Raw genomic sequence first — 25,568 nt, 5'->3', positions numbered from 1 at the left:
TCCTCTGACTGCCCTGTCTCCCCAACAGTCAGGGGGGCTGCATTCTCACCCGGAGCTCCAGCTCCCGGGCACCCTGTCCACCTCCTCACATGGCCTGCAGAGTGTGTCAGGCCAGGATGAGACTCCCTGGGGGTGGGCTCGTGACTGGGGCCTCAGTGCTGGTTGAAGCAGCCGAAGCAGTGACCCTTTCCGACCCCGTCACCGCCTCTGCAACCTCATGTGGACCCACGCACTGCTCCATGCACCTCAGCCCACCTGGCGCGTTCCCCACAGAGGACCCTGCAGCCTCCCGTTTCCCAGATGAGGACACCGAGGCCGGGTCATGGAGCTGGGGCAGGTCATGAGGGTGGTCCTTCTTGAGCTCTGTCCTCACCCATGGTGGCCCAGGGAGAGCCGGCACACCGGGGTGTCCTGCCCGGCGTGGTGTTTCTGGTGAGGGTTGAATGCCCCCTTTGGTCTGGCCTTCTGCCCGGTGACCCGGTTCCCCGTCCCACCGTGTCCCGTTCACCTGGGCTCACCACGCCTGCCTGCGGTGAGTCTGGCCAGCCGTGGTCACTCCCGATGCCACGCCCCCCAGCTCCGATCGGGGATGTCAGGGAGGCGGCCGGGCTCAGACCGGGTGGAGGGCTCAGTGCTTCACGTGGTCCTGGGGGAGGGCCGATTGCTGTGGCCGGGGGCAGCAGGCCAGGTGTCCGGGCTGCAGCCGTGAGGGCGTGGGGAGAGCGGGCCTGTGGCGACCCCGGTCTCCTGGCCCCTTCTCGGTGCCAGCGCCCCGAGGCCCACATCGGCGCTGGAGCCCATCCACGCCTCCCCGCCGGAGTCTCACTCTCACACCTGAGAGCCCATCCTTTCTCTGGTCTAGATTCTCGCTCTGAGTCACCCCCAGGGAGAAGTCCCAGGTGCTGCCAAGCAGCATGCAGCTACATTAAAGGGTTCCCCCGAGGCCGCAGGTTCCACTTCACACCGTTAGCTGGAATTATGGCTATAATTTTGAAGAGAGTGTGTCCCCTTCCTCCAGTACAAAATCTAATAAGATACCGAAGGCAGGGTGGCCAGGGACTTGCAAAAGCTGCAAACGAAATATTGCTGTGCAGAGAGGACAGCAGCTGGCATGTTGCAGGGACCCCGTCTGATTGTCCCTGATGTCCTGTGGGTGGGGGGTGTGTGTGTGCGCACTTGTGTGTCCATGTGTCTTTGTGTCCGTGTGTGCATTTGTGTTTGTGTGTGTGTGTATGCGTGGACTTGTGTGCCTGTGTGTGTGCACTTGCGTGTCCGGATGTGCACGCATGTGTGTGTGTGCACTCGTGTGTCTGGGTGTGTTTGTGTGTGCACTTGTGTGTGTTCGTGTGTGACGGTGTGCCTGTGTGCATGGACTTGTGTGTCTGTATGTGCATCTGTGTGTGTGCACTCGTGTGTCTGGGTGTGTTTGTGTGTGCACTTGTGTGTGTTCGTGTGTGACGGTGTGCCTGTGTGCACGGACTCGTGTGTCTGTGTGTGCATCTGTGTGTGTGCACTCGTGTGTGCGTGTGTGCGGTGTGTGCGTGTGTGTGACAGTCGCAGCTCCAGCCTGTCCTAAGTGCTCGCTGCCGGGGCTTCCCGAGCACACGCCTGCGCTCCTCCTGGGCCACTTAACACTTTGTGCGTCACCTTGGTGACTGTAAAATGAGGATCATAAAGAAACGGCTCCCGGTGGCTCCCTAGACTGAACGAGTGACTTCGTGGCGGTCCTCATATGTAATAAGTGCTCGGTGCGCAGTGGACCCTGAGATGCAGCTCGAGTCTGTGTCCAGCCCGAGGCCGGGTGCATGGCCAGGCCCGTTCCCTGTCACCCGGGCTGCGGTTTGCCCCGGATGTGGGCCTCTCGGTGCTGACACCGGGCCGGCCGCGTGTCCTCATCAGGGAGAGCTGTCCCGGCCCTGCCGGCACCCACCTTGCCGTGGGGTCCTGACTGCAGGCCCTGCCTTTGCCGCCATTTCCCGGCCTCCTTCCCTCCCCTCCCCTTCGCAGCCTGCCTGGCCCTGATCATCTACTCAGGAGCTGCTCGCTCATCAGTGACTGCAGCTATGCCCTGACAGGAGCCCCTTGAGTGGCTGGGGTCCTGCCCCCGAGACTCCCGTGTCATAAAAGGGACCTGCCAGGCACCCCGGCTGCCTGCAGTTGCCAGGATAATGGTGGCATTTGAGCCACACGCAGGCTCTCTGCTTTCACACCTGTGCTCAGGCGTGGACACGGCCGTACACGCAGCCCGAGTGATGGGGTACCTGCGCTCAGGGTACCACAGCACAGCCCCTGGGCCTTGCGGGGGCCCAAGGAGGCAGCTGAACCCTCCATCCCGTCTCTGTCTTCACAGCTCAGAGCCCAGCCCTTACCTGGGACAGACGGGGACCTTGCAGGGAGGACACGGCTCCCAGCCTCGGGGTTGCCCAGGTGCCCCCAGGGCGCTTTCTGGTTATCACAGAGCCCGGAGGTGGGTCGGGATACTCCCCAGTCATGGAGGGGAGATCCCCAGCTCCACGCGCACCCCTCTGTCTGCGGATCCTGTCTCAGTGGGTAGCTGCCAAACCGCCGGTTGCGTCCAGCTCTGCCTCCTACCTGCCGTGTGACTTGAGGCAGGTTGCTTAACCATCCTGTGCCCCCGTTTTCTCATACGTAAAAGGGGTTTGGGACGAGGATGATGCGGAAGGTAGCACCCGCCACGTGCTGAGACCCGTGTAAGTGCCACAGAAGTGTCCTCATTGTAAAGGGCATCTTGACAGACCCTCTGACCGCTGCAGAGGAGGTCATCCTGGTGACGGCTGCGGCTTGGGGCAAAGTAAGGGGCAGGGGAAGCGGAGGGCGTCAGGTCAGCCAGGTCGAGGGGGTCCCAGCATCCTGAGCATCTGGCGGGGGTTCCCTCTATCTGCCCGCCCCACCTCACCCCCTCCTTCCTCTCTCGCTGCCCACGGGGAGTTCTGACCACGCAGCGCTCCTCCCTCAGGCAGAGCCCCGTAAACGCCCACCTGAGGCCCCAGAAGCCTCAGCCGGGGGTGTGATGAGCGCCTCCACGTGGCCAGAAGAGGCCTCGGGCCACACCCCCAGGTGTAGGCTTGACGAGAGGGGGCCGAGGCCTCCGCAGCTGCCCAAGCCCCCCACAGCCACCCTGGGCTCCCGCCAGCCCTGGCCGAGCAGCTTCCTCCCGGGCCTGGGCTCTGCGCTGTGGGCCAGCGCGGCCTCCCACGTGGAGCCAAGCCCTCGATCGCCAGCCAACCTGAATGCAAATGAGAAGAGGGAAGAGGGTCCAGAACGGACGGGAACCCGTCTGCCTGCCGCCCGTCCTGGTGCCCTGCCTCGCCTGGAGGCTCTGCACGCGCCTGCCTGCGCCGCCCTCTAGTGGCGCCCGCTGGCATGGCTGGTCCACGTTGCTGAGAACCGGCCTGAGGAGGGGTTCCGCCGCCGGGTGGCCCCATCGCCCACCGCCTGAGTGTGGAGAGGAGTGCGGCTCCTCCTAGGATCCCTCCCAGCTGCCCTGTTCTCGCCAGGTGGGGAACAGCTCTTGCCGTATTCCCGCCAAGCTCGGGCAGCTAGTCCTGAGGGCTGCCCTGGCCTCACCGGCACCCGGGGGCGTGCCGGGCACCCTCCCATCAGAGGAGCGGTTCCGGGGTGCGTTCGGCGCGGCAGGGAGAAAAGCCTGCTGAGTTCAGGCAGGGAGGCGGGCTGGCTGTGTGTCCTGCGCGCCCACCTCCCCCATGGGCAGGGGCTGAGCTGGAAGGACGCCCAAAGTCTGTCTCTCAACCACGTTGTTTTCGTTTCCCTGAACTGGGCTCTGTGGGCAGCGCGGGGGTCCCCGAAGGGTCTGGGTCAGTGGGAATCCACCCCGCCCTGCACACCCCTTCCGGGGGATATGCCCCCGCCTGGGCAGACTCGGGGGGTGACAGGGCGCTGTGGGGCCCCTCTGGCCGGCGCCCGCCCACCTCCACGCACCCTCGTCCCGCGGCTCTTGGGGACACAGGGACCGGGATGCCAGAGCTGTGCTCCCCCAGCGGCACAGGGACCCGGTGTCCTCGGTGAGAACCGCGGTGCCGCTCCCTCCCGTGCGCCCGTCCTGGCCCAGAAAGGGGGAGGGGTCAGCAGGCAGGGCGGCGGTGGAGTCGGGCTGTCCCCCGCCACCCTGCCCGCTGCCCGACCCCGCGTGCTAATGGCATGTCACCCGGCCGTCAGGAGTAGGGGGTCCATGAGGAGCTGGCCACCTGGCGGGTAGGCGGGGCCCGGTGAAGGGGGCACCCCGGGGCTGCAGGTGCATCCGGCGTGCTGAGGAATCGGGTCCGGGCACCACACGGCCTGCGCTTGCCTGTCTGTCACTTTCTGTCCTTCCGCACCGGGGACATTCAGTGTTTGCTCTCTCAGCTGGTGGCACAAACGCATGAATGACCGGCCTGTGAGGGGCGCTCACCGTGCAGAGGCGAATACCCCAGAAATGAGGGCGGGAAGCATGTCAGCCCCGGGGTTGATGTAGTCGAGGACAGGGAGCCCCTCACAGACTCCCCCAGAGGCAGAGCTCACACAAGTCAGGGCTCAGACCTCCCTGGGGGAGACGAGGGGCCCCCACGGAGGAGGGGGGCTCCGGAGGTGGAGAAACGGGCCGGACAGGCATCGGGGAGAGGCAGGGGGTCCTGTGTGGCCGGAGCAGAGTGTGGGAAGGTATAGGGAAGGACGCACATTCCAGACTCTTCCCCATCCCTCAGGGGCCCTGGGTGCCCACGCCCTGCCGCCTGGAGCCTTGGGTTTGTAAACAGGCAGAATCCCAACGCCGGTGGCCTGGGGCAGCTGGACAGTGCAGGCGCTCCGAGGTGGGCACGCTTCTGAGATCACCGGGGGGGTCCCACTTCTCTGGAGTCCACAAAAGCCCCCGCTGCGCACTGGCCACCCCAGCAGGACGGGACATCTAATGATTGTCCATCTCCGAAGCACCTCCTCAGGACCTTGCGGGGAGGCTGTGGCGTGTGGGGTGCTGGCACCGGAGCCACGGAGGCCGGGCACGCAACCCAGAAGCCCAGGAGGGGGCCACGGCGCACGGGGAGGTGTGCGGGCTGAGAGCTCTGGCATTTCTTCCCGGCCCGAAGGCAGAGGAGGAAACAACGCTGATGGTACAGGGGGTGACGTGGCATCTGAGCTTCCATGCTTAAGGCACAGCTGTCAGCGGGGTCAGGGCTTGGGACCTCTGTGTTGGAAACGCCACCCTCTGCCAGAGCCGCCAGCAGGTAACCCTCCAGCATCCTCCTTCCACCCATCCCACGTGAGTCTGGAACCTGGGTGACACCCCGATTTCTAGCAGGTCGCCAGCTCCGGGAGATTCTGCTTCTTCATATCTGTGATTCTGCCACCACTCTGCACACAGGGCTCTGCGTCTCCAGCCCAGCTAGGGTGACCCAGCGCCCCTCCAATCATGCCCCTGGTCTCTGTGGCATCACGTTTCCCCAAACGTCCCAGCAGAGCGTTTCGCGCAGCCCACGCCCTCTCCCCCTCACCCCAGCCTCTGTGCTGACCCGTCGGACACACGAAAAAGCATCTTGTCAACTTGTACTTCTCCCCCATGAGGCTCAAGTCTGTCTCAAGTCCATGGGTGTCTGCAGATCCACTAAATACTTGCCCGGTGAAGGAGTGGATGGATGTGTAAGTGGCTGACGAAGGAACGAACGGAGAAGGTTCCATGTGCAGGCAGGTCCCTGTTCATCCAGGATAGCTGGGAAATGTCCAGGTCACCCCACGCCTGACCAGTTTTCTGATATTGAGAATTCAGTGATGTAGCCCTCATACCAAAACAACGCAGTTGGAATTCCTCCTGGCTGTTCTTGGACGGAACACAAGGAGAGTGTGGACAGTTTGGGGTGGGGGAAACTTCAGACCCATCCTCACTGTGCAGGCAGGACGGGCCCAGCCTGGCCTCCGAGAGGGGACGGCAGTGCCAACCTGGAGCCATTGGGGGGCTGTGGCCCCTGCTGCCGTCAAGGGCAGCCACGTGCGAGCAGGGCCCAGCAGAGGGTGCATTTCATTAAACGGGGCAAGGGAGGTCATGGTCACCTGGTTCGTCACCGCACAGAGCAGGGAGCCTGCAGGGAACCCTGAGCTGGGATCGGGGAGCCAGGATGTGAGGTCAGCTCTGTATCTCTGCGCCTAGGTCACTATTTATGGAGCCTCCATTTTTCCACTCGTGAAATGGCACTTTGCAAGGCTCAAATTAACCTGGAACGAGAAGATGCTTCAGCGTTTGTGTGCACCACACATCACTGCTGGTACCTAGAACCGTAGACGCACTCTGGTCTTCAAGGACCAATTTCTTCCTGTTCTTAGACAAAGCCTTTCCGGGCTTGGACAGATGAGTTCGGGAGCTGACCGTCTGCAAAGTGGCTCAAGGAACAGAACTCCCAGACTGGAGCTGTGTTCGCTTTGACTCCTCTGCCCAGTGACACACTCTGGCGCCGGCTGAAACCAGCTGGCTGACACATGCATCTTGTCACCCACTTTCCAGTTGAAGCAGAGAGTGAAGCAGACGTGTTGAGTGTTCACACACCTGTGCAGAGTGGTTCCTGCTGACTCACTCTCAGGTCTCTCCAGATCATCCCCTCTTATCACATGGGGAAACCGAGGCTTCCAGTGGTTAACTGACTTATCCAACATCTGGTAGTAAGTGATCAGCTGGGCTTCCGGCAGGGTTCTTTTGAAATTTGGATGAATGAGTGAATACATAATGTTTGTGTAAGTGGTAAGTAGATGGATGGATGGATGGATGGATGGATGGATGGATGGATGGATGGATGGATAAGTGAGTGGATGGGTGGATAGATGGATAGGTGAATGGCTGGCTGGCTGGCTGGATGGGTGGGTGGGTGGATGGATGGATGGATGGATGGATGGATGGATGGATGGATGGATAGGTGAATGGATGGATGGATGGGTGGGTGGATGGAAGGGTGGATGGGTGGATGGATGGATGGATGGGTGGATGGGTGGATGGATGGATGGATGGATGGATGGATAGGTGAGTCAATGGATGGTTGGATGGATGATGATGGGTGGGTAGGTGGAGAGATAGGCAGCTGGATGGATTTCTCCTGAGGATCAAGTTTTCAGGTTGGACGCAGTCTCCTTGCTGATTGCTGTTGATTACGCACAGTGGGGTTCCCAAGCTCTGGGCATAGCAGCTGTTTCTGCAGCTAACCAGCAGCTGGGAGTCAGGTCTGGCAGCCCCAGTCGTGCTGCTTACCCTCTACCCTGCCCCAGCCATCATCAGCATGGCCCATCTTTATCTTTTCTCTGGACTTTGACCTGCCCCCTCCCCTGGGGGAGAAGCCCACCTGCCTCACCCTGCTGCCCGCAGAGTCATCTCCCCTTCTGGTGCTTGGGGACCAACTCGTGGGCCCACCCGCCCTTCCCCCATTGCCCCTGGTGTCTGCTGCAGCCACACCTCCTGTCCAGGAGTGTCCGTGCGGCCCATTTGGGACCTCCTTGGAAGGACAACCTGCAGTCTCTTATTGGGGTTCAACGCCTCAGGCACTTCCGAACACCCACTACTGCACCCCCAGCCGGGGATGGGGGCGTGGAGATGGTGTAGATACAGCCCTGTGTTGCATGGCTCCCGGTCCAGCCTGGGTGATGGTCAGATGCAGAGGTGATAACTGCCATCAAAGCTTCAGTGACAGAGCCGGCGGGGGGGCAGGGAGGGGGAGCTTCGTCTGTTTTCCCTCACTGATCCTCCTAGCAGCCCCGTGTGGTGGCCCCCCGCCCCGGCCATCGCTCAGCGCAGATATGGCAGGTGCGTCGGGGGAGATCCAAGCACTGTTTGGGGAGGTCTGGGCAGAGGAGGCCTTCTGAGCCTGATGTGGGGTGCCCGCCTAGAGCACCTGCCCTCTGCTGACCCCAAGCCTCTTCTGAACCCTTGAGTCCAGGTGGAGCGGCTGCAGGGACACTTCCCTGTTGCCGAGGGACTGAGTCCCTTTGGTGACCAGGACTCACTGTCCCCTGGCCCGGGAGCCGGAGAGGAGACCCCCTAATGATGCTCAGCCCCTTGCGGCAAAGGCGCTGTCTCCCCCTCCCCCCCGAGCTCCGAGTAAGGCTGGGTTGAGGCATGTTGAATGGATGGATCTTCTTCCTGATGCAGAAGGCGGGCGGGACGTCCTCGCAGGCGGGAACTCTGAGGGCTGCTCTACTTTTCCCGGTTCTTTTCCGCCACAGGCAGGTGGCCCAGATGGTCCTTCCTCTCTGTGAGTCAGCTGCCCTGTCAACTGTCACCTCTGGACCAGAGGCGGTCACACAACCTGGCTCTTGCAGGCGTCGCAGCTCTGGGCTGCTGGGGTGTTTGGGCATCAGTGATATCCATCAGGAGGGGGCATCGGCGCTCAGGGTGGATTTTCCCATCTGTGCTCGCCGATCTGTAGCCGGCTGGGTGCGGGGAAGGAAGTGGGGAGGGACGGTAAGGTGGCCGGGCAGGGCTGCCTGGTGGTGCCAGAGTTGACAGGGGCACCCGTTTCCCAGGATGCTGGGACCTCCGTCTGTGGCTTCCACTTGGTCAGGGAAGGCTGGGGTCGAGGAGGCCAGAGAGGGGGCATCCCTGGGGACAGGAGAGCGTGAGGACTGCGGCTTGTCAACTCCCTGTGTCTCTGAGCCCAGGCGAGCGCCTGGGAACGGTCGCATGCCTGCCCTCCGCTCCGTGTGGTTTAGGGAGAGCTCTGGGCTTTGGGGTCGGGCAGGCAGATCTCACGGTCGATCCTTTTCCTCACCTGACTAGCATAAATTAGGGTGTCAGCTGAGCATGTCCCGTGTGTAGACATGGGCTCCTGTGGCCAGCTCATCACCACGAGCGAAAACGTAAAAAGCATGGCAAAATACAGCACAGTCACGCTTACGTGAATTCTTACAAGCATAAAGCATACCATACGTTATTTATCAGGGGTGCCGACGTGGGTAAAGCACAGCACAAAAGGAACATGGGGGGTTCGCGTTAAATCCCGGAAGTGAATGGTCACATCATATTCCAGAATTTTCCCTGCAAGCCTGTTTCACACCTAAAGGTGAGAACGTCTTCCTTGCAGGAAGCTCAAGCTCCCTGTGTGGGCTCCCAGGCCACGGCATCTGTAGTTTGAAAGGAGAACCATAGTTGGGGACCCCACCCTTCACGGTCATGAATTTGTGACATGAGTGGCCCCCCTCCTGTGGCTCCCTGACTCGGGAACCTTCCCCAAGTATTATTGATATTCCTCTTCCCCGTGGCGGTTTGTCCTCTTGGGAGACACCAGCCGGCCGTGAATGCTTTTCTTGTCTTTCTGACCAGGAGGCTCTGGAGCCTCACCCCTAAATCCCTGCCCAGGTTCATCCACGTGCCTGGGTTTTTTCTAAAGACGCCACCATGGGAGGAGAGCTCAGTATGACTCCTCCAGATTGTGATTGATAAGAACGTGCTCGCTTCTCTCCAGAAAGAGTCACCCGGGTCACCCGTCAACCATCACAATGACATGGGAATGTCGTCATAGAAAACCACTTTAGGGCTTCCCTGGTGGCGCAGCGGTTGCGCGTCCGCCCGCCGATGCAGGGGAACCGGGTTCGCGCCCCGGTCCGGGAGGATCCCACGTGCCGCGGAGCGGCTGGGCCCGTGAGCCGTGGCCGCCGGGCCTGCGCGTCCGGAGCCTGTGCTCCGCAACGGGAGAGGCCGCGACAGAGGGAGGCCCGCGTACCACACACACACACACACACACACACACACACACACACACACACAAAAAAAAAGAAAACCACTTTGCACGTTTCTCTGGGAACGTGTGCTTCTCTCTCTCTCTCTGTCTCTCTCTGTGTCTCTCTGTCTCTCTTACATCCCACCGTTGGGCCCCGTTAAGTTAGATGTCCACACTCACTGTCAGGCAGGGAAGTTGGCCTAGAAACGCACACGCTCTTTGAGATATAGTCACATAAAACGGGAAAGAATTAAAGTCCCACTTGTGAAATGTCACCAGGGCAGCTGGGCGTGGGCTGCCTGCACCGCGATAACGAAGGCTTTCGCCAGTAGGTTCTGGGTGTTTCCTCTCTTGGTGTGGCTGGCGCTTACAGCGAGACTGATAAAATGGCAGAGACCCAGGGCCTGCCTTCATTGCTGCCTCCACCAGAGTTTTTCTTTAATTGAAACGTGCACATACAACTTACCGTCTTACCCATTTTTACGCGTGCAGTTCAGTGGCATTAAGTACATTCATGTTGTCGTGCGACCATCCCCACCGTCCGTATCCCCATCTTCCTCATCTTCCTAAACTGACGCTCTGTCCCCATTGAAGGCGAACTCCCCCTCTCCCTCCCCCAGCCCCCGGCCCCCACCATCCTGCTTATGAATTTCAGTACACCAGGTACCTGCCCTAAGTGGGATCACTCATTATCTGTCCTTCTGTGACTGTCTTCCTTTATTTAGCATAACGTCCTCAAATTTCATTCCTGTTGTCACCTGTGCCAGAATGTCCTCCCTTTTTAAGGCTGAATAATATTCCGTTGTGTGCACGGACCACATTTGGGGTATCCGTTCATCCATCGGTGGAGACTTAGGTCGTTTCCATCTTTTGAGAATAATGCTGCTATGCACGTGGGTGTGCAAATACCTGTTTGAGACCATGCTTTCACTTCTTTGGGGTACCTACCCAGAAGTAGAACGGCCAGAATTACCAGAACTGCCAGAATTACTCTCAGAGACCTGAGAGTCCTTTAAGCACTAATGCTGCCCCCCGGGCCTCTTCACGTCTCCAGGCCCGTCTAGAATCAGGAGCTCCGATGTGACCGCTCGGGGCTCAGCGTTGGTTATGAACAGATGGGCCAAGGGTCTGGAGCGTGCCCTGCTCTGTCTCAGCCCGTGACCCTCCCTCTCTGTCTCCGCCCCCCTCTCACCTGCAGTCCGGCTTTCCTGCCAGGCGCCAACAAGGATGCGCTCCCGGCCTTCGAGTACCCGGGGCCCAAGCGGAAGCTGTACAGCGCGGTCCCCGGGAGGCTCTTCGTCGTCGTCAAGCCATACCAGCCCCAGGTCGATGGTGAGATCCCCCTTCACCGTGGCGACAGGGTCAAAGGTCAGTGTCCATTCTGCTTCCAGGGCAGGATCAGGCTGGGGACCCTCAGCTCAGTTTGTCCCCGTAGGGGTGTCGGTGTCCAGGGCGTCGCTTCCGCGGGGCCCCCTGTGGAAAATCCGGAGCCCTGGGAGGGCAGAACGGGGGTTAGAGTGAGATGCCCGTGGCCACAGCGACTCTGGTGTCCGTTAGGAAGGGTAGCACGTGAATCTCTGGGACGGGAGTCCACTGCAGGAAAAAGCAGGGGAGGGGCTGGCGACGGTGTCCACGGGCAGCTCTTCTCCTTCTGGAAAACCTCCCAGGGCCTCAGGAGGAGGTGGGAGGTGGTGCTGGGATGGGGCCAAGCCCAGGTCGGACTCAGACGCGTCTCGGGGCCCAGGGAGGGGCTTCCGGGTGGATGGTTCAGCCTGGGGGCCTGCGACATTCCAAGGAAGGAGATCCACCGGGTTATAGGGAAGGATGCCCAAAGCAGAACCCTGGGAAATGTGGGTGAAAAGCCTTGAGGGCCACCAAGCATGCCAGGAGTTAGACCAGGGGCAGTACCGGTGGTGGGAACCAGCGATGGTTTCTGAGCGGTAAGCTGAGGCGTATGAGGTCCTCAGGGAAGATGGGTTTAGTGTACGCACGTGCAGGAGGCTGGCAGTGGCTGTAGAGGAGCCCCGTGGTGCTGGAGGCCACACGAGGAGGGTAGAGAAGTGACAGGTGTGGGCTGCAGGCCACATGGGGGCAGCTGAGCTCCCCAGGTGGAGCAGGAAAGGGCACACCATGCCCGGCCCTGTCGCTGCAGGGCAGCTTTCGGAAGACGCGTGGCAGGGGCAAGAACGTATGCCCCTTAGGGGTCAGTCGGTCAAATCCATCTGGCCCTGAGCTGGTAATGACCTGCTTCTTCCTCCGTACCGTGCAGTAATCTGGCCAACATCACCTGGGTTTTACAGGTTTCCGAGGACAGCTGGAGACCCATTCTCTCTTCCAACTTCTTCTGGTAGTCCAGCTGCATGTAAACTTGACCATCTGGTGGCACCAGCATGTCCCAGGGGCTCTGTTTATTTTATTCCCATCATTTTTTTTTTTTTAACCTTAGGTCGTTTCTATTGGTCTATTTTCAGGTTCACTTGCTCCTTCCTTTGAAATGTCCCCTTCACTGTTAAGTCCATCTTGTGGATTTTTTAATTTCAGAAATGACACGTTTAAATTCTAGGGTTTCCACGTGTATTTTTTTATAGTTTCTCTCTATTTGCCAAGACTTCCTATTGCTCTGTTGAGATTTTCACTCTTTGGATGCGCATGCTGTTTTACAACATCGCGGATGGGTGTCATCGTCCCTCTAAAATCCCCGTCTGTAGTCCCACCGTGAGGGTCATTCTGGGGTCAGGCTCACGTGGTTTTCTCTTCTCTGGAGGATGGGCGCCATCCTCTCGGGTCTTTGCGTGTCTGGTAATCTTCTGTTGCGTTTTGGACATCAGGGTGTTAAGTTGTGGAGATTATGCCTTCAGTTCATTCTTTCTTTCTTTTTGGAGGGTTGCCTGGGTGACAGCTCAGGCCCCGACTTGGGCGGAGCTGCTCTGCATCTTTTCAGAGAGGTGGGTGCCCTGAGTTGGCCACCCCTCCCTGGCTGTTTCCCTTGTGAGGACACCCCGACTCTCTTCAGGGTGCCTGGTTTCCTGGCTCCATCCTTCTGGTTCTTTAGGCCACTCAGAACGCCGGTTTTTCCTCATGTGCCCCTCCCCTGCCAGCCCTGCCATAGGGACCATACTTAGTCCAGGCTACAAGCCGTGGAGAAGGGGCTTCCCTATCCGGCTCTGCTCCCCTCTCCCCGCCCCTGGGCAAGCATGCACCCCACCAGGCCCGTCTACTTCTGTCCGTGTTCTGTACCTTTTTGCATCATATTCAGGGTTTATAGCTGCCTTCTGGGGTGGGGTCCAGTGGGGTCTTTGAGCATCATACCCATACGTCCCTGATTGTCCCTATGTAGTTTAACACAGTATTTTTGTTAACTTTTAAATTATAAACATTCATATTATAAATATAGGCACTCACATGACCTACAATTTGGAATTTTAATACCAAATACCAAAGAGCACCGGGTCTTGCTGCCCAGCCCAGCTCTGAAATCTGCTGAGCCCACACCCCTGGGCCTTCGTCCCCCTTGGGTCCATCCATCCGCCTTGTTGTCACCCCCAGGCCCGTGGCGGGCTTCAGGCGGGGCTGGGAAGGGCCTGGGGAGCCTTCCCGGTGACCCAGTGACCGGTCACTTCATATCTGGGGGCCGCGTGTTCTTGTCCACTCATCAGAGATGATAACAGAGGAGATACGGGTGGAGACTTGTTAGCACCTTGCTGTTTACCAGGCACCCTGCTTGGGGACGTCACACGTTTTTCCTTGTAAACCTCATAGCAACTGTGGGCCGAAGGTGTCAGATCCCATTGTGTGAGTCAGCACGGGCCGCTGTAACAAGGCCCCCAGACTGGGCAGTTTAAACCTCGGGATTTACTGTCTCCAGTCCTGGAGGCTGGAATCCGAGATCCAGGTGTGGGCAGGGCTGGTTCCTCCTGAGGCCTCTCTCCTCGGCGTGTAGGCGGCCGTCTCCTCCCTGTGTCCTCACATGGCCGTCCCTCTGTGTGTGTCTGTGTCCTTTTCTCCTCTTCTTATAAGGACACCAGTCCTGTGGGATTAGGACCTACCCTAGTGACCTCATTTTACCGTAATCACCTCTTTAAAGACCCCCATCTTCAAACACAGCCACATTCTGAGGTTCTGGGGGTTAGGACTGCCACATAAGGGTTTGGAGAGGACAGCATCCAGCCTCAGTTGGAGCCCTGAGCCCCTCACAGGGGCTCAGTTCAGGTCGTGGAGAGGAGGAACTCCATGGCTGCCTCGGGGTGCTGACTGTGCTGTGAGACTGGGCAGCCTGTCCTTACATGGTCTCTGGGCTGCTGAAGGACTGGGCGCTGCCCGGATGGAATTTGGACTCCATTTTAACTTTTAAAGACCCCATCTCCAAGCACAGTCACAGTCTCCGCTGCTGGGGGTCAGGACTCCAACAGAGGAATATCTGGGACAGGATCCGGCCCATAGAAGACCCCTGTCTAAGTTACATGGTAACCTGGGGCAAGGCTCCCGCAGCTGCCTACGGGGGGCTGGGGATTCCGGTCTAGTTTGTCTGGACTGCGACCCCAGCCCCCTTTGTCTCTCTGAGTCGCTCACCCCTGCAGTCGGCGTGGTGCCGGCATCCCTTGGCTGTGCCCAAGTGTGTGGCCTTGACATTGCCTGGAGAGACGAGAGGCAGATGCACGGTCCCCACCACGAGTTTCCACGTGGGCCCTCGGCGGTCTGGACAGCGCCCGGGCGGGTCCCTGTCCTCCTCCCGCCGTCCAGGGCAGCGCTCCGAGAGGCCCTCTCACGTGTGGGTTCCGTTGGGCTGCCCTGGCCTACATCCCCGTCAGCTGGGCTGCACTGGGTGTAAGGGGCCAGCACTGAGTTTTGGAGAAAATGGTTCAAGCGATTATGATGGTAGTGGTCCTCAGGGAGGCTGCCTGTCTGTTCCCTTTAGGCCATTTCTTCACGTTATTAGGCAAAGACTTCTAAAGCTGAGGTACTCTGTGCTGTTGACCTTCAAAACTCATGGGTCCAGGTGTCCTTCATCTGGCCTTTGAGATTAAGACGAGGGATGGACGGAGGCATTTCTGTGGCCGTGATCCCTTCTCCGCAGTTCTGGCGCCTGGGGGTCCTGAGTAATTTACAGGAGGTTAAGACGTGCAGAGATACACTCTGAGGGAGCCAGGGCTTTGGGGGGGAGGTGTGCCCCCAGCCCAGCATCACAGGCCTAAGAGACAGAGACCCTCCCCTACCTCACCCCTGCGAGCCTGACCCTTTTACAACCAAAATATCTGTCCAAGCAGAGTGCCTGGCAGCCCTTGGGACCTCGTGTCTTTGGGTTTTGCATTGCTCACCCGCACTCAGCATCGGGTCCAGTTTAGAAACCAAGACGCTTCATCCCCCAGTGGGCGTCTGTGAGGCCCTCTGTGCACCCAGCACTGAGCCAGGGAAGGGGGGAACCCAGCGCCCTCAGCCCTGCAGGCAGGGCGGCTGTGTCTGCCCCACGACCCTTGACCTTGCGTTTTCACTGTGCAGTGGCCCCCTGCTGCTTGTGGCACACCCACATAAGCCTCGGGTTCTTCATTAATAAGCCAGCCAGAAGCCCGGGACTGCCCGCGGGGCATCGGCCAGCCTGCCCTTGCACTTCACGTCCAGGTAGTATCTTGTAGCTGCCAGGCAGGCTGCTTCCCTGTCTCCTGCTGTGAATTCTCTTCTCGCAAACTAATTTCAAAGATCCTGTGGGCCTGGACTCTTGGCCTCTCCTCCCCCAGCTCCAGAGGGGCCGACACGACCTCATAGTTGCTTCTCTTCATCAGGGTGGCCTGTCCCCCGACTTTGACACCTGAAATAACTGATGGTGGGGACTCGGAGGTCCCACTCTCCCGTCTCAGCTGGGACCCGAGAGACGGGACACAGTGGCCACATGCCGAGTGCCGTGAGATACGAGGACGCCAGGACGCCCGGCGCTTGCATCCTCTCCCCCAGGCCTAACGGGCAGAGGGGACCTGGGGGCTCAGAGGCTCTGCAGTGCTCCCCCCGAGGGACCCTTTGCCAGGCCCCTGGTCTACGGCTGAAGGAGGCCTGCTCAGCCAGCAAATGGACCAGAGCCGCCGGCCCCTCCTCCCTGCGTCCGCAACCCACACCCTCCAAGCCCCGCCCACTAACCCCTCCCCCTTTCCCTGTCTCTAGTTCTGAGCATCGGCGAAGGGGGCTTCTGGGAAGGCAGCGCCCGCGGCCACATCGGATGGTTCCCAGCGGAGTGTGTGGAGGAGGTCCAGTGCAAGCCCAAGGATAGCCAGGCAGGTAAGGCGGACCCCACCCTCCTCCGTCCACCTCTGTCCAGCCTGGGGTCGGCGTCGTTGCTGACACAGAGAGCGCGGCAGGTACGGGCAGGCGTGCGGTTACCGAGAAAGGCTGAGTTTCGGACCAAGGGCTTCTCGGATCCTCCGAGCGGTGGACGCCATCCCACTGGGCTTTGTCCAAACCAGAAATCGGTTGCAGGGCAGCCTGGAAGCTTTGAGTTAAGACGCTGGTCTGTGCATGTGCCAGGAAACTTGGAGCTTGTGTTCTAGCCGTCGGAAAAGGGCTTTGGGGGGAGAGTAAATGCTTGAAACTGCTTTATCGATCTCTCACGCCGACATCATAGACAGGCAGCTTTGCGTTTCCCCGCCGGCCCCTGCCGTGCCCTCCTTGAGGACTCGAGGTTTGCTGTCTCAGTGAAAACTGCTGGAAACAGGCCTGTGCCCGAAACAGGTCTGAGGCACATCGCGGCAGCACCTCGCAGAACTCCCAGACACAGCCCCTGCTGACCCTCGTCCTGAAAGCGATTGCCAAAAGATTGGATTGATTGAAATAGTAGGAGGAAACCACTTATATAAAACGGTATTGAGAAACAAAGAGGAGAGGTGGAGACACACAAAGCGCTAGGTTCTTCTAAGAGCCTGGTCTACGCATGCCCTGCTGGCTTCTGGTAGAATCCCAGACCCCTGGTGCATCTGGCCACGTTCGCTTTGCGGCCGGTGGCTTTGCTGCATCCTTGGGCGGTCTCATCATGGTGCCAGTTGGGCTGTGTTCCTTTCCAGAACCTCTAGGGAACAGTTCATGCCTTTGCCTTTTCCAGGTTCTGGAGGTCACAGCATCCCTTGGCTGGGGGTGGGGGGGTCCCTCCTCTGTCCTCAAAGCCTGCAGTCGTGGGCCAGGTCTCAGGCCACATGTCTCTGACCCTCCCTTTTGCCTCCTCTTCCTCCAGTTTTTAGGTCTCATGGGGTCAGATCGGCCCCACCTGGAGGACCCAGGTCAGGCTAAACTGATTAGAAAGCTTAATTCCCTCTCGCCTTGTAAGGTCATGTACTCACAGGCACGGGGAATTCAAACGTGGGCATCTTTTGGGAGGGACCATCCTCTGTCTATAAGGATGGTAAATATGAACACGGTAACTCTACTTATGATGTGGATTATTGGCCAGAGGAGGGAGGCACCGCTGTGACCCGGGGTGGAGTGGGGTGGAGGGAGAGAACAGTGCAAAGGAGATGGGATTTGAGCTGGATTTTAGGGTGGGGGAGAGTCCAGAGTGGTTCCTATTGGGTTCTGTTTGCCTTGGGCTTTCTGAGATCGTGACTTAACATCATCTTTTAAAAAGGTATGGTTTACGTGCGGTAAAAAATGCACAGGTTATAGAAGAGTTCAGTGCATTTTGACAAACGTCTACTCCTGTGTCTCCAACTGCAATTAAGAGGTGAAACCTGTCCATCACCCCCAGAAAGGTCTCTCAGGCCACTTTCCAGTCACCCACCTCCCAACAGGAGGCAACCACGGTTCTGATTTTATTACCGAACCAAAGTTGGGTTCATTCACCTGGCGTGCAGCCAAGCCAATCTACTAATACCAGTTGTGGTGAAGGAAGAGCAGTGCTTGTTGCACGTGTCCGACGTGAGGCCGGCAAGGAGAACGGGCAGCTTATGTTCAAAAGCCCCAAACGCCCTGAAGACTCTCAGGGAAGGGTTTTGAAAGAGAGTCTGAGGGAGAGAGTCATGGGGTATGTGATCGGCTGGTGCACAATTAGCTGAGTGATTGGTGGTGAGGTAACAGGGTGATGTTTCAGGGATCTCAATCATGAACCTTCTGGTTTCATTCAGTCTGGGGTCTAGGTGCTGGTGGTCTGCACGCAGTTAACTTCCTCCACCTGGTGGGCATTTTAGTATCTGCAAAACAACTCAGGGACATGACTCAGGATATAATCTATAGCCCCTGAGGAGGAACTAAAGGTCCTTGACTTTGTTTTACGGCTAATCTATTATTATTTTGTCTTGCTTGACTGTTTCCCTTTGGTGTTGTATTTCTCTGATTACATTTGCTCTTTGGAACTCGGGGAGGGCCTGGGAAGCTAAAGCTTTTCTACAAACAAGAGGCAAGCTGCACGAGGGGTGGGGGGGTGGGTGGGTGGGGGGTTCTGTCTCCGGGAAGTCCCCACAGGGTCCTGCTCGGTTTCAGTTTGTCACCAGAGGTGAGGTTAGCCTGCTGTTGGATTTCAGAGCTGGAACCTACAGCACGTAATCCTGAGCCCGGTGTCTTTCACGCAGCCGGATGCTATTGCCGGGCTGTAAATCAGCGCTCTGTAAATTTTTGTTGCCAGAGAAGAGTGTTCCGCTGTATATTTATACCCCAGTATATTTATTCATGCTCCTGGTGATGGATGTTTAGATTGCTTCTCAGTCCGGGCTCGTCACTTAAGCTGCTCTGAACGTTTTTGTGCGAGTCTTTCTCCAGAACGTGTTTTCCTTTCTCTTGGAGAAACACCGGGGTGCGGAACTACTGGGTCACAAGGTAGGAGTGTGTTTAATTTTATAAGAAACTGCCAAAGAGTTGTCCAGACTGCTGTGCCTTCTTGTATTCCCATCCCCCGGTGCGTACGCGTTCCAGTGGCTCCACTTCTCAGTGACATTCGGTAACGCTAGTCTGTTTAATTTCAGCCGTTCTTAATGGGTGTGGAGAATATCTTACTGCGGGTATAATTTGCACTTTTCTGATGACTACTGTTATTAAACACCTTTTCGTGTGCTTTCTTACCTTACGTATAGCTTCTCTTGAGAAGTATCGGTTCAAGTCTTTTGTCCATTATTAACTGGGCTGTTTATCTTTCCATCATCGGCTTGTAGGAGTCCTTTACAGAGTCTACTTATCAGTACCTGGTTAGATATATGTTGCACATATTTTTCCCAGCCTGTGACTTCGCCTTTTCATGTCTGTGTCTTTTAACAAGGTTTTTAAAATTTTTAAATGAAGTCCAATTTCTCCATTCTTTGCTCTCACGATTAGCACTTTTTATAGCGCCTGTTTTTTTTTTAATGTTGAAAACTGTGTTGAATATACATAGGATCCAGAAGATGGCAGAAAATATTTTTTAAATGTTTCCATGCAGCAAGCTCCTTCCATACAGAGTTGGCTGGTTTGAGCCCTTAGAAGCTTTCTCTTCGGTGTAGGACCACTTTTATAGACAGTAGAGTGAACATTTAGCTGGCAGATCTCACTCACGTGCACTAAATGACAGGTGAATGATTCCAGGAAGGACCAGCAGGATGGAGAAACCTGCTCGGGGCACTTTATGCCTGTGGGTGGGACCAACTGATTTCTCGCCTCCTGAGGACAAAGATCAGAGGCCAAGGGTAGCCAGGAGCAGACTGAAACGGTGGCCCCTGTTTGTTGGCTGATTCGTTGATAATAAGCTCCCCTCGGTTCCATGAAGAGCGTGGTGGTTATTTATTTATTTATAACAAGTATTTATTTATTTAACTTGCTCATTTAACCTTGGTTCTGATTTCTTAGGACCCTGTGTGTATCCAACAGGCATCCCTCCGTGGAAAGCCTCATCCGGCCTGTGGAATAAGCAGGGCAGGAAGTAAGCCCGTGATTTACACACATGCACCTACGTCTCAGCATGCACCACGTCTCAGGCTGGGCCGTGAGCTGTTCTTTGAAACTTCTGACGCTCTGTGCTCTGTCCTAGCCCCACATCCGGGCAGCCTCCCTACGGAGCGCCCGGCGTGGGCTCCTGGAGTCCCACCACCGATTAATCCTGGTGTGCGTCCGCCCGGAGTGATGGGGGCTCAGGGCCGGCCCAGGCTCCTTCTCAGTTCCGCTGCCTCCCAGCCGGCACAGGTGACACAACGGCTCTGCGTAGGTTTCTTCACCTGGGCGGGACGTGAAGGTGATGTGTGCACAGGCTCAGGGGGAGGGAGCGTAGTTGTAGGGTTTTTTGTTTCTGTGCAGGAGAGACGGAGGCGAGTCCCGATTTATAAAAACTCACCTCTTTGCACGCATCAGCCCAGAGAATTGACAGCAAGGTGCCACGGGCGACGATGTTACTGTGTGTGCGTGGAGGGTGGAAATTTGGAGGCAATGGACAGTTAATTATGTACACGCCCCTCCCCGCACACCCATCGCACGTTTATCATGGGTATCTACAGAGTTGGTGCCCCGATAACAGTGGTGCAGTACCAGCCGCCTCGATGCTCTCTGAGGGCATGTGGTACCCAGGGCAACAGGAGTGGGTCCTTATCATGCTTGCTTGTCCCACCTCCACCCAACCCTGTGGGTCTTGGTCTAACAGCCCCTGCCCCCTGCATTCCAGAGGCGGCCAAGGTGACCACAGAGCGGACTGGCCGGCTCTGAGTTCCATGAGGCCACCCTCCTCCGCCAGAGCTGCGGGGAGGAGCGAAAAGCTGATAGGAAATAGCAATTCCACCTAGTCGCCCTTGGCATTGGTGCGGTGCTCAGGTCTTCGTACCAGCTCTGTGTCTACATGAAGGCTGTCCCGGCCCACCCCACCGCCCCACTACTGCAGACGCCTGCGCAGAGTCTCGCTCACCCTTAGGAGGGAGCTGGGGCCGTGGTACACACCTCTGTTCCGGGTCCTTCTCCACAGCGCAGTGGGATGCCCAGCCCATCGGGGGCCCCTCTGCTGATAGCGAGATCCCTGCTCTTTGAGCCCCACCCAGAATCCAAACGGTCCCTGAAGCTCAGACGGGTGTTTGAGCGTTTGTTTCCTCGCTCCCAGCGAACGGGAATCCAGCTCATCTTTGGTTTCGGTTGCCGTGACCTGATGGGGACGATGGCCTTCCACGGCTGGCCTTCGTCTTCAGCACAGAGTGCCCCGCGTGACCCAGACCCAAGTGGTCCCGCCCCCGGAAGGTGTTGAGTGAAGCCCAGGGTCTCCTGCAAGCCCCAAGCCAGGGGGGCTGCTCTGGGCCGCCTTCCGGAGCCTCCCCCGCTGGCCACCCCAAGGCCCACCAGAGACCTCCCTTTACCCCACCCCAGGGTTCACCCCAAAACTCTCAGTTGCCGTCTTCAGGCTGCCTCAAGTTTGGAGGCGGGATGGTGAGTGGACATGGGGCCCAGCAGCCCCGGCCCAGGTCCTCCCAGAAGTCTGTCCTGGCTGGCACGGAAGCCCCCTCCGGTGGCAGTGTGCCCTGAGGTCCTCCCTTCCAGCCCATCAGGCCCGCAGCCCGGGGGCTCAAGGGCTACGCCGGGGTCTGGGCTGGGCTGGGCAGAGGTATCCTGCACGCCTGGAGGCTTTATTCTCTGGCTGGCTCACCTCTCAGGCTGGCCCCTGGGAACCCTGGGCTAGATCCAGGTCCAGCAGAGAGAGAGAGGGATTGGGAGAGAGGGAAACTGGGTCTCCCCTGCCTCCTCTGCAGATGTCCCAGGACTGGCCCTGATTAGGTTGACCTGGGTCATATGTAGAACCGTTCTCTGCCGCTGGGGGATGGGTGTGCTCGTGTGACTTGCCGGGCCTGGGCAGGGCTGCGGGAGGAGGGCAGTGCCAAGGCCAGTCTGGCGCTTGACCAGCAAAGGAGGGGGGCCGGGCTTCTGCGGGCCACGACTGCAGCCTCCCCTTCAGCTGGGAGGCCAGAGCGTCTGGGCTCTTTGACCAGGGGCGGAGGCCACCGCTGTGACCCGCCTTCACCCTGGGAGACAAGGTAGGCGTGGAGCTGTCACCGCGCCTCCGGGCAGCTCTGGTTGGAGCTACGGGGCAGCGGCCGCCGCGGTCTCCGCTATGAAACGGGCGCCTCATTAGTCACGGTGCGTGTGAACGGTCTGCAATATCGCAGCGGGCACGGTCGGTGCCAAAATGGAATGTTTTTGTTACCTTTAGAACACGTGAAAATACAGGCAAATGCCTCTATTAGCACAACTGTAATTTAAAATATTAGTAAGAGACAAAAGAGCCGGCTTCCGAAGGAGTTACGCGCCGTTCCCTAACGGAACAGAAAATCAATATGGGGACTCATTGTTCTGGCGTCTAATGGTTGTGTTTTTGTTAAACAACCGTGGCACAAGCACACAGCCTCCCCCCTTCTTTCTTTTACGCCATTTTATTAAAATACGTTTGGAGGCTCGCCGCCTTGGTGTGTGTGCCGTTGTCTCCAAGCAGCTGCTCTGTGTTTTAAATACCAGTTTCCACGCTCGGGCTCACCCCCAGAATAGATATCTGCCAGGTCTGTCTGCTTCCGTCGGGAGGATTCAGTCCTTGACGTCACTCTGGGACCCAGGCCCTCTCCCCTCCCCGCGGCAGTGATGGCCTGCCCCTGGTTACCATGGCAACCTGCTGATGCTGGTACCAGCCCTGCCCTCCTTCCCCACGGCCCCTCCTGATGCTACAGGGAGTGGTGTCTGCAGCTCTCTCCCCAGTCGCCTTGCACAGTGGTGGTTACTACGGGCCAGCGTTCTGGGGGGAGGGGGGGCGGGTGTCACCGAGATTCTCATGGGGGTAGGGGACACTCTGAACTCCCACCCTGGGCCACCTGTGTGGATGGCATTGGGCAGGAAAGGGCTGCCATGACAGAATACCACGGACCTGGGGCTTAAACAGCAGATATTTATCTCCCAGAGTCCTGGAGGCTGGAGTCTGAGATCCAGGTGTGGGCAGGGCTGGGTCCTCCTGAGGCCTCTCTCCTCGGCGTGTAGACGGCCGTCTTCTCCCCGTGTCCCAACGTGGCCTTTATTTGTGCTGGCACATTCCTGGTGTCTCTCCCTCTTCTTGTAAGGACACCAGTTCTGTTGGATGAGGGTCCACACTCAGGACTTCATTTAACTCTAGTCACCTCCCTGAAGACCGTTATTTCCAAATGCAGTCATAGTGGGGGTTAGGGCTTCAACACACGAACCTGGGGATACAGTTCAGCCTGTGGTGGTGGTGAAGAGGGGTAGCCATGTGCCGTGCTCTGCTCCACGTGGGACTTTGCAGACGCCTCCCCCCGCTCCCCCGCCCTCCTGTCACACAGTCCCATCCCCAGTGGGGCCGTTCTTCTGTCTGAGTCCAGGGCAGTGACTGTGCTCTCTGTCCCGAGACTGTTCCCTGCCCGGGCTGCACGCTGACCCACCAGCATTTGGAAGCCTCTCAGGGTCAGCCCCAGGGCTGTCTTCTGCTCTGGGGCAGATTTCATCCGTACACTTGGTGCAAGCCCAGGGGATGGAAGGAGAGGGCCTGTAAGTTAGTTTGTAAATACGGTTTGTAAGGTCAGTTGACCAAGGTGTATTGTCCTCTGTGAGGGCAAAGAACCAGGAGGATACAACGGGTCCACACTGGTGTTCCCCATACTGGACGTGGGGCCTGAAATGGAGCAGGTGCTGAGAAAGTACTTCTGGGATGGATGAGTGGATGGGTGAATGGACAGATGGGTGAAGGTTTGGGTGGATGGGTGGATGGACAGATGGACGGATGGATGGATTGATGGAGAGATGGAGGGATGGTTGGGTGGGTGGACGGAGAGATGGATGGATGGGTGGATGGACAGATGGACGGACGGACAGGTAGGTGGGTGGACCTTGCATGAGGGTGGTGTCAATACCCATTCTCCCTCTCACACACAGCTCACCCCGATTCCAGTCGTAGAGCCTCTCCCACTTTAAACCTCCCCAGCTCTACTGGATGAGATCTCTTTAAAACCATTGAGTTTGCGGACAGCAGGGAAGGCAGTGGGCTACTATGACACCTAAGAAAAGACCAGCGTCGTTGACGTTCCAGGCCAGGGTGTCTTCGGGTCTGGCTGCTGGAGATGGTTCAGGGAGCAGTCCCTTCAGCTGACCCAGAGGCACGGTGGCCTCCGTCTCTGCCTGTCCTCCCCCCTGCAAATACAGGGAACTGGACCTCCACCCCACCCCGCAGAGCTGGCGGAGTGGTGCTGGGGTTAGGGCATCCTGCTCGAGCAGCCGACTGCCCCATCCCCCTTCTCCGTGTCATGAGTGACTTGGCCTCTTGGGGGCCCCAGAAGACGGGTGTTGTCATGCCCTGCAAGAGGTGGGATGAAGGAGCTGCTCCCAGTATGTGCAGGTGGCCACTGACCTGCCATCTGTCATTCTAGTGAGGACAAACCCACGGCCTCTCCCTGGGCACCCAGCTTAGGGATGGTTAGCCAGGCCAGGAGCCCCCCTCCAGCTGGGACACAGACAGGACCCAAGGGCTACCTCCGAGAGTGAGCCGTGGCTCATTTTGGAGAACGGAAGCATCATATGGTGCTCTGTTATTGAGTTAAGATGTTGTTTCTGGCTCCTCTGAAATAGACGATAGGAAACAGATCCGGGGATAATGAATAAACATTGGCTTATGGGGGCTGCATGCTGGGAAAGATGAACTCTCACGTTGGCAGATGAAATGTAAGACATGCATGTGTAAAGGAGATGTGTAAGGGCCAGCCTCCTGCTTCAACAACTCATACAGCCAAGGAAAGCATCTGGGAGGACGCTCTGAATATCCCCTGTCCCCAGCCGGGCAGGGTCTGTGGGCTTGGGGGCGCCAGGAGGAGGAGGAGCCCGGGTTCCTAGAGGACCTGGCACCAGGGAGCCAAGGAGACAGGGCAGGAAGTGGCAGCCCGGGCACCATCCACAGACGTAAATCGAGAGTTAGCACTCGTGTTCAGCAGATGCAGCTTCCAGAAGCTTCCAAGTGGTTAAACAAGGGAATTCCCTGGTGGTCCAGCGGTTAGGACTCCGCACTTGCACTGCAGGGGGCGCGGGTTCGATCCCTGGTCAGGGAACTAAGGTCCCACATGCCACGCGGCACAGCCAAAAAAAAAAAAAAAAGAAAAGAAAAGTGGTTAATCAAATCAGGTGTAAGATCAGTGCTGGACGTTCAAACCTTTCTGCCTCATTTTACTTCCCTCTACGATCTGAAGGACTTCAGACATGGCACCCACCTTTCTATCTCCTTAAACTGAGGTGAACTTCTCAAACCATAAGACTTACCCTTTTAAAGTGTAGAATTCAGTGGTTTTTAGTCTAGTCTCAAGGTTGTGCAAACATCACCACTATCTAATTCCAGAACATTTTCATCACCCCAGAAAGAAACCTGTCCCATTAGCAATCACTCCCCATTCCCCACTTCCCCCAGCCCCTAGCAGTCACTCATCTACTTCCTGTCTCCACGGATTTGCCCATCCTGGACATTTCCTACAAATGGAAGGCTACTATATGCAGTCTTTGGTGACTGACTTGCTTTAGCGTAATGTTTTCAAGGTTCATCCATATTGCAGCAGGTGTCAGAATTTCATTTCTTTTTCAGGCTGGATAATATTTCCTTGTAAATGTAGACCACGTTTTGTTGATCCATTCATCAGTTGATGGACATTTGGGTTTCTGCTTTTTGGCTTTTGAATTAGTACTGCTGTGAATATTCGTGTAAAAGTTTCGGTTTGAACACTTGTTTTCAGTTCTTTTGGGGCACACCTAGGAGCGGAATTGCTGGGTCACGTGGTAACTCTGTTTCACCTTTTGAGGAACTGCCAGACTGTTTTCCATTTTCCATTCCCTCCAGCAGTGTATGAGAGTTCTGATTTCTCCCTGTCCTTGCCAACACCTATTTCTGGTTTTTTTTGGTTATAGCCATCCTAGTGGGTGTGAGGTGGTATCTCC

At 57.6% G+C, this 25,568-nt stretch overlaps 1 protein-coding gene and 1 non-coding gene across 3 annotated transcripts in view; both read left to right on the top strand.

Moving 5' to 3' along the window:
• SHANK2 (SH3 and multiple ankyrin repeat domains 2) overlaps window positions 1-25,568 on the top strand; it is a 464,476-nt gene that overhangs the window by 187,397 nt on the left and 251,511 nt on the right. For both annotated transcript variants that reach the window (XM_024133268.1, XM_055079758.1), the window contains 2 exons: window positions 10,900-11,069; window positions 15,852-15,965. In XM_024133268.1, coding sequence (XP_023989036.1) covers window positions 10,900-11,069; window positions 15,852-15,965 — 284 coding nt within the window. The remainder of the gene's footprint in view (window positions 1-10,899; window positions 11,070-15,851; window positions 15,966-25,568) is intronic.
• TRNAA-UGC (transfer RNA alanine (anticodon UGC)) lies at window positions 24,622-24,694 on the top strand. Its single transcript has one exon. It is a non-coding gene; the product is annotated as a tRNA-Ala (tRNA).

This window comes from Physeter macrocephalus, chromosome 18 (genome assembly GCF_002837175.3).
Source record: "Physeter macrocephalus isolate SW-GA chromosome 18, ASM283717v5, whole genome shotgun sequence".
Taxonomy (NCBI): Eukaryota; Metazoa; Chordata; class Mammalia; order Artiodactyla; family Physeteridae; genus Physeter; species Physeter macrocephalus.
This window is presented reverse-complemented; position numbering and strand designations above follow the sequence as displayed.